Source organism: Grammomys surdaster, unplaced genomic scaffold, assembly GCF_004785775.1.
Source record: "Grammomys surdaster isolate TR1022 unplaced genomic scaffold, NIH_TR_1.0 842, whole genome shotgun sequence".
Classification (NCBI taxonomy): Eukaryota; Metazoa; Chordata; class Mammalia; order Rodentia; family Muridae; genus Grammomys; species Grammomys surdaster.
Genome location: NW_021605261.1, coordinates 257,018 through 265,958, shown reverse-complemented (window position 1 = coordinate 265,958; position 8,941 = coordinate 257,018). Strand labels below are relative to the sequence as shown.

General features: G+C 40.1%; 2 protein-coding genes across 5 annotated transcripts in view; one reads left to right on the top strand and one right to left on the bottom strand.

Moving 5' to 3' along the window:
* Positions 1 to 8,941, top strand: part of Trappc3l (trafficking protein particle complex 3 like) — a 79,549-nt gene that overhangs the window by 61,164 nt on the left and 9,444 nt on the right. The gene's annotated exons all lie outside the window — the stretch shown is intronic.
* Positions 6,743 to 8,941, bottom strand: part of Calhm5 (calcium homeostasis modulator family member 5) — a 6,264-nt gene continuing 4,065 nt past the window's right edge. Inside the window, exon 2 of the mRNA XM_028782673.1 lies at positions 6,743 to 7,907. Within this exon, the coding sequence (XP_028638506.1) occupies positions 7,518 to 7,907 (390 nt within the window). The 3' untranslated portion in view covers positions 6,743 to 7,517. The remainder of the gene's footprint in view (positions 7,908 to 8,941) is intronic.

Genomic DNA, 8,941 nt, shown 5'->3' with positions numbered 1-8,941 from the left:
CAGCAATGGTGGAACTGTCATATCATGCCTATTAATGTCTTCAAGTAATATAAAATAATAAGCGCACTGGAGTAAAATGAGAAAGCATTCCAAAGATATGACACATGCTAAAGAGCTTAGTTAAAATGGAGCACTTTCTCCCTTGATTGGGGAGGTGGGCTGATCTCCAGGGAGGAAGAAGGTAGAGTAGTCCATGTTTTCTACACCCTTACTCCAAGTACATGGAAACTATTAAAAAAAGAAAACTAATTCAGAAACTGAATTTTTAAAGACTGCCTTGCTTTATGTCCAAGGTCAGTGAACTCAGAGTCAGCCAACTGTTTAAGGAGGTACATTTTTGTACAGCCCTGATCACTGTCCCTTATGTTTCTGAATCACACCATGCAGATTCTAACAAAGCCACTGAGAGTAATAACCCTGTCCTGTTTAAACCATCACCGTTTCTCATTATTGAAGAAGCACATTTTTTTCTGTTGACATCTAGAGCTCGAATGCTTTTACAAAACCACCTGTTACCGTTGTCTATGTTTTAGTTAATATACTCTACCAAGGATAAACACATTTTGCAGCTCTGTTCCTATAGTCATTTATTAGATCATATAATCATTTTATCCTCTTCTTTGAAATGAGTCAGTAAATGTAATTAGGATATTTAATAAATGTTCTCTAGTTTAATCTGTTTTCATTATAATTTATATAGCATTATAATTTGTAAGTATTTCCTTCTGGTATATTAATATACTATATGCTGCCATATAGTATATAATATTATGTTATAATATTATATTATTATATTATATTATAGTATTCATATAGCTGCAGATTTAGGAAATTATAAAAAGCAAACTGTTCAGACAAAGATAAATAAATAAAACTTAGTTTAGAGAGAATTCTAAACCTTTTATGAACTTCCTACCAATGTAAATCTTATCAATCATTGTTTTTAACAAGATACCAAGAGTAAACAAAGTGAAACTATGACCTCATTAATTTAATAGAAGCTGATTAATATAGGACAGCTGCCCCAGATGTCCAGACACTAGATGCAGAAGGCTCCAGTGCCCACCAGAAGCCACGATCCTTTGAGACAGACACTTATTCCCAGGAACATATCAGAAAGTAGGCTCATTGGGGACCCATGTACTGCTGCCTATGATTAAGGTGGCCAAATGAGATGTGTACTAATTCAATATTTCCAAATTACAAATCAGAACACACATTGTTAAAGGTAGCATCATGAAATGGCAGCATTTATGTTAGCAGTTAGACAAATAGAGGTCCCAGTTCATTTCCTATACCTTAACAGTGGATTTAGTACTGGTAGCCTGTCTAAACTTTAATGTAATTTTTACTAAGAAAATATGGAAATAGGAATACTCTTTCTCATGGTATGCTTATGTAATTGAAGTGAAACAAGAAACAACACCACAAAATTAGCTGAGTTTTTAAAATTAATTAACAAAATACCAACAGGAATGTAGCATTAGTTTGGTTCTGAACCAAAGAACCAACTATGAAGCTTGTGAGAATGATACAAAGCAAGAAAGAAAATAATCAGGGTACTTACCAAGTCAATTTTCCTGAGGCTTAAAAAAAAAAATGGTTCTCCAGAATGAAAGAGCAGATCTTATAGCAGAAACTTACCTATCTGAAAGCATTTTTAGAAACATTATTAGATGTTAAATATGAAAGACCACCTTTGAGAATATAGGCAAATATTGTACTATTAACAGAATTATATCAGGTATAGAGTCCTCATATCTCTTTCAAGGGCGTTCCCCCAGAGAGTGTTAGGAACTGTTTCAAGTTCCCACACTTTCCAGTACCACTATGAGCTGACAGTTTATGTACAGGGGTCTTTAGAAGACATTTCAGACCCAAGTGCTTAGAGGAATAATCTAAATTGGAATTTGCCTGGTTGCTTCTTTATTATATTAAATACATTGCCATATTTTGCCTATAAACTAGTAGTTTTCTCTAAATGCTTGTTTATCCTCTGGTTTCGTGTTTTAGTAAACAATACTTTCCAGGGGGAACTATATGCTTACTTTTATCTTGCATCACGAGATATCAAATGTCTGCTTGCTGTTTTTGCGGAAGCTACTGTAGATAAGTGGCTTCAAGTTGCACAGGATTTGACTCACTTACTTTTCACCTAATAGTTTAGAATTTAATACTTCTTGTCGACATCCATTATGTCATTATGAGTTATAAAAGTTTCTCTTTTTTCTAGTTCTGAAAAGCTCTACAAGCCATGAAAAGATCAATAAGGGGGCATAAGATGGCATAAAAGAATAGCTTTTGTGTACTCAGATAACAATCCCTTTGGAGACATAATGGAAAGAGATATCATTAAGAATAGCAACAAAAAAATACTGACAAATAACTGTCGCAAGAAATTTATGTGAGATAGCCTGTAAAACATTCCTAAAGCATCAAGAAAATCTTTGAACAAATGGAAGGATCCCAAAGTTCTTGGATAGGTTGATATAATAAAGATGTCTGAGTGAGTAGGTCTAGGGCAGAATCTGAAATTACGAATTCTGTCTAGTCTTTTTCCCCAGAATGGCTGGCTCCATGCTTTGGAGCTATCCTGAATTCTCAAAATGTGGTTACTGAGTCAGTGGCATCAGCATTGCCAGAGAACTTTCCAGCCCATAGGCCTGTTGACTCAGACCCTCTGGAAAAGAAGCCCAGAGAGCCATAGTCTACTTAGCCAGATTCAACACAAGCCAAGTTTGAGAAACTTCTAAGCTCAAATTTAACTTGAATAGGAGTCTCCATGTTTTCAGAACAGACTAGATTCAGCAAGTGTGAAGTGCGGCTCTAACTTCTTACAAGCTCCCCCTCGAAGCTGATGATCTGAGATAATAATGCACTAAGAAGGAAGACATTAGGGGCAATCTGTCTATCTCCAGCTTACTCAAAATCAACCAAGCCTGTAACTTCCCCTCCTCTCATTTTGACTCAGTTATTAACAACAAATGTTAATGTGTTGCTCCTCCAATATCATGTTGATGTTAATTAGAATTTAGCCTATAGACTGTGATTTTTCCAGATAAAATTTAACCAAAAATAATTTGAGGAGGCATGGCGCCCTTTGGCAGAACTCTCAATTCTTTCCCTAATGTAACAAAGCATCAGTGGTTAAAGAAGGCAACTGCCCACAGCTGTTGCTCTGGCTTCAAGAAAATTAGAAGGTGGTAGAGGCAGTGATTCAGGGCTTGGTTGTGTCCTGACATGTCTTCCCTTCCTGTCGTTTCTATAAAAGAAGGCTTCATAGCAGACATTAGGGAGACCCTTCTGACACCTCCAGATATCTAATCTCCTGTTATGGAAAAGGGTCTTTCCTACTTTGAAGAGCTCACAGCCATAGCTGAAGCCTTTAGAGTTCGACCTGTGGGTTGAGACCCCTCAATATCAGATATCCTGCATATCAGATTTTTACATTACAGTTAATAACAGTAGCAAAATTACAGTTATGAAGTAGCGACAGAAGTAATTGTATGGCTGGTGGGGGTCACTACAATGTAAGGAACTGTATTAAAGGGCTACACCATTAGGAAGGTTGAAAGCACTGCTTTGGAGCCAAGACAGATGGCCCAGCATTTGCTGTGGGCTTGGTTGGGCTGGCACTTTATCTGAAATCCTGTTCTACTTGCCTCTGTGGTGTTAGTGAGCCTTTCCCAAGCCCGTTCCTTTTGGAAAGTTCCTTACACAAGCTCCCTAAGTTTGAGGTTTCTTCTAGGGAGCCCCACCTGCAATAACAAACTGCCACACTTCCAAAGTTCTCTATATGGGTCCAGAGACCTGCACCCTCTGGACACTAAAGAACAGATACCAATTTGCTCTGCCATCTCCACCCATCCCCTCCAAGGCTTTTGAGAGGATAGATAAGATGTCTTGAGCTTGTTTGTCTCCTGCATAAAATAGCATTCCACAGGAATCAGACCAGGAGCCAGGAAGAGAACCTGACTCATCTAGGGGTGACTTGTTCACAGTAGGAGTGTCAGCTCTTCTCCTGCTTTGTAAGCAAAAAGTACAAGCTGCTGGCTCGTCGGCTTGGATATCCTTGGATGTTGCATCCATAATGTTGAGTATAGGCTTGTTGAATACAGAAAGGCCCTGAGGTAGAGGGATGCAGAGATATGCCCCAGTGATTTTTCCTTACTCCTCAGCTTCCTGCAACTAAGCTACTTTTCTAGAACTGTCTCTGCCTTTGGCCCAACCCAAGAAATGCATGGCTATTAGCTGGGTCCCATCTGCTTTCTAAGTCTCCGTAAACACTTAGAGATAGTCAAGAAGGGATTGCAGAAAGATGCTCATTGTTTACTGTTTTATTTATCCTCGTTTTGATGCCTCTGCCTTGTCTTGTCCCTCTATTTCCATCCCCAGCACACACTCTTAATGCTGCTCCTTGGAAACCTGAAGGATGTTGTTTTTATTTTTCTGTATTATTCCAAGCCTACAAGCAAGGGTGTTTCCTGTCAAACTGATATATTCTCCAATGTAAATTAAGTGACTTGTAATTCAAATAATTTCTAACATTATCTGCAATTAAGCATGGCTCTCAAGCTGGTTTAGAGCCCATTTCCCAAGAATTTTTCCTGACTCTAGATACAATTCACAAGCAGAAGGCTCCCAGGCTACTTACAGGTTGTGCCAGGTGCAGCTACCATTTAAAGGTTCTCCTGTAGCCCACAAGACTCAGGAAAGTGCTATACTTATTGTTATGTGTTTGGATTTACATTTTATATGTGTGTGTATGTGTGTGAATGTATATAAATGTATGTGTGAGTGTGTATGTGAAGTGTGTATGTATGCATGTATATGTGGAGTGTGTATGTGTAAATGTGTGTGTGTGTGTGTGTGTGTGTGTGTGTATGAATATATAGAGTATGTGTGTTAGGATTAGTATTGGCTCAGGACACCCAAGTTCCCAGAACAAAAGAGATTTATTTGTCCCAGAGAGACAGAAGACAGAAGGGAATAAGAGACAAAGACAAGAGACAGCAGACCAGGGAGAAGGGGAAAGAAGCAAGGGAGAAGGAGCAGGAATATTTGTTCCTGAGGACAAAGGACCGTCTCTGAGTAGAGAGGAGACAGACATAGCACATAGGGAAATAGCAGTTTATAATTGCAAAGGCAGTTAAACCCCAGTTAGGATGAGGAGTTTATTTTCATTTTAATTGGTATATTAATTAGGTCACCCAAAGAGGGCTTTTGGTTGCCGAACTTGAATGCTGGACCTTGGTAATCAGCCTCAGGAGGAGACAGTGGCCAAATAAGGGAACAGACCTTAGTGGCCAGCTTTAGGAGTGTAATGTAATGGTTTTTAGCAAGGCAGAGGGAAAGAAGAAGAAAGGCCTGCCAGCGCTATGCTTGCCACTCTCAAGCAGGCCAGAGTCCCTTCAATGTGTATGCATAGGAGTGTGTATATGGTGTGTATTTATGTGTATGCATAAGTAGTGTGTGTGTGTATGTCTGAGTGTGTGTGTGTGTGCACATGTATGTGTATGAGTGTAGAGTGTGTTTATATATGAGTGTGTGTGAGTGTGTGTGTATGCTGTAGTGTGTATGTGTATGAGTGTAGTGTGTGTGTATATATGTGTCTGTGTGTGTCTCTGTATATATGAGTGTGTGTGAGTGGGGGGGGGGGGCATAGTGTGTGTATATGTGTATGGGTATGAGTGTGGAGTGTGTGTGTATGTGTGTCTGTGTGTCCTGATTGCCCAGCCAGCCCTGGAACATGACTTTTGTAGCTGACAACATATCAAACATATGTTTGACAAACATATTTTTGTGATATCAAAAAGGTTGTGCATTCCTGCCAGGATCAAATCGACATGTATTCAGTCCTTGTCTATTCTCTGGAGGTTATGAGATGAGGCAGAAATTACCAGTGGTCATTTATGGCAGCCAGACACATCTGTGGTTATACAGGAGTCCCCTTATTAGTAAAAAATAATGACTTCATATGGTAAGAACACAAGGGTTCTTGAACCTTTGTACCAAAGATAGGCAAAACATATTTATCATTATAAATCATACTCTTAAGCTTTTCTGGGGGTCTTGAACCTGTTGGATTCTCCTGCAGTATCTTATCAACTTTTTTGTTAATGATGAGCTAAGATGAAAGCTTCTTAAATCTGGAGATGCAAAGAGCTTCTGATATAAGGTATAAGCTACAGTGCTAAATGTGGATACTGTGTCTTAAGTACAGATCCACCCAGAGACTTATGGGAATTCACACATACACACACACACACACAAACACACACATGCACACACACTAAATATTACATAGTAGAGAATAACACATTATTTTTGAAAAGTATAAAAAAGGAACACAATTTTATGCTGGGACTACTGTGGACAGTCTCTGAAGACGTCTAGTAAGTCATTACCAATCTATGCTATAATATGCTTATATCCCTCTAAAATTCACATAATGAAACCTATCCTTGAAAGTAATGTCATTAAGTCATCTGCAGGGACATTGGGTCATTTGGGCAGAGCCTACAGCATGGGCTGAGCTCCCTCAAAACAGCTGCCCCAGGAGCTTCCTTGCCCTTTTCAGCACAAAACTCACAATAGGGCATCGGCAATCAGCAACCTGAGGAAAAGCTCTCCTAGCCTCCCAAGTTGTGTGAACTATTGTTTATAAGCTATACAGTCTATGGCCTTTGTTATAGTAGACCAAAGAAACTAAGACTTACCCACAACACAGCAGGCACCAAGCTATGGACCAAAAACTTTAGTGGGGATTCATGAAAGTGATTTTCAATTTTAAAACCATAAAAAATGGATTTTTGTTGAAAAAACTACTTTAGTATACAATATTAATGTACTTGTCTTTATATCAATACAGTCTTGTACATGTGCCTTATGTGATTGTCTTTTGAGTGTAGAAATTGTCCTGTGAAGGTATAAGTGCCTACCACCCACGGCAGTCATGAGGCAGCCCTGTCTCCAGGCAGACTTTCAGAAATTGGGGAAAATTGAGGAACCTCTGACTTTCAGACATTATATTCTTTCAGTTTAGTGAGTCTTGGGAATGGAGGTTTCAGTTGAAAGGAATGTTAATTAAATGGCAGTTTCTTCCAACTTAAAAGGTGTTGGATTTATTTCTGAAAGGGTTTCTGATGGCCACTGTGTGGATACCACTGTGCATAGACCTCTCCCCAAATACCCTGGCATATGCTCGCAAACAGTGGCAGACCATCTTGCCAGACTCTGAGGGCTGGGTTATAAAATCTTAGAGCTTGGACCGACTGTTGGACCTCCTGGGCACAACCCTGCACCAGCTCAAAGTGTCTGTCATCGCTCAGCATCAGTCTGAGCACATCCAGACATTGCCCTTGGAGGCTTCAGAACAGTTCCTCACTGCGTTGTTATCTTCTAAAGAAGCTCTGGTGGTGAGAAAATGCAGAGGCTCAGGTTGTCGTGGAAACAGCAGAAGACTCAACTCAGAATGAATGTACCACTGGCTATCTCAGCCCGGGATAGTGGATGATTCACAAACTCTGGGCGGTGCCCACAAGGATCATTGTTGTCTCTTCCTCTTCCGGGGTTTGTTCCAGACCATCATCCACCACCTTGTGGAGGGTACTATAGTGCTCGCGGTCTTGGTGGAAGGAATGTAGTTCAGATGCAGCCTCCCAGGCACTAAATGAAGGCATGGGAAAGGGATCTGGCTTCTTGTTTTCAAAAAAGCATTTGAGGTTCCTCTCGCTCAGCTTGTTGGCACATTCCAGGAGTTTGTTTTCCAATTGCTCCTTCTCCCTTTGTGCATATGTCTTCCAAAAACTCAGCTGCAGATAGCTGACTTTAGATCTGCAGCGTGCGTAACAAGTGGTGAGAAGGGAGAAGAAGGATGCTGAACAAATCAGGCACCATCCTAGAATCTTAAGAGCAAAAGAAATATTGAGGACACAGAAAAGCAAAGTGACACCTCAGGGAGGTGGATAACATTACAGGACAGTCTATAACTACGTTCATGCCATAGTCATTACTACCATCACATTTGAAATTACTCATCTTAACTTTAAATGCTTTTTGACAGTCAACATTGAGAGTCAACTCAATAGTCATTTTTCTACTCAACATTGTTGCTATGCAAAGGAAAAACTGGAAGGCTGACAAATGGGAAGAATGACTGTTCAGTAACTTACTACTAAAGCACATCGAGATATCGTTACTAGAAGAAAGAATTCTTTTTAATGAGTTACGGTGGTCATTTGAATGAGTGATCAATTTGTTAGACAGGTATCCAGGTGTTGATCAGTGTGTGTACACACCGCTGAGTGATTTTGTTTCCATGTGACTTTGTTTTTAGAGAGCAGCTGCCAGTCTCTGGAGCCCAGATTCACTGCTCACAGAAAAGAAAGAAAAGACATAATGCAGTGATAAGCTGAAGCTATGAGAACTTAAAGCCTCGGGCAGTGGTGGCGCACGCCTTTAATCCCAGCACTTGGGAGGCAGAGGCAGGCGGATTTCTGAGTTCGAAGTCAGCCTGATCTACAGAGTGAGTTCCAGAACATCCAGGGCCATACAGAGAAACCTTGTCTCAAAAAAAAAAAAAAAGAAAAAAAGAAAGAAAGGAGGGAGGGAGGGCGGGAGGAAGGCACGAAGGAAGGAAGAAAAAAATTTAAAGCCTATATAAAGATTGAGAGAGAGAGAGAGAGAGAGAGAGAGAGAGAGAGAGAGAGAGAGAGAGAGAGAAATGGGTGAGGTCATTCCTAACTTTAAGAAGCATTTGTTGGGGCTGGAGAGATGGCTCAGCAGTTAAGAGCACTGACTGCTCTTCCAGAGGTCCTGAGTTCAAATCCCAGCAACCACATGGTGGCTCACAACCATCCGTAATGAGATTCGATGCCCTCTTCTGGTGTGTCTGAAGACAGCTACAGTGTACTCATAAATAAAATAAATAAATAAATCT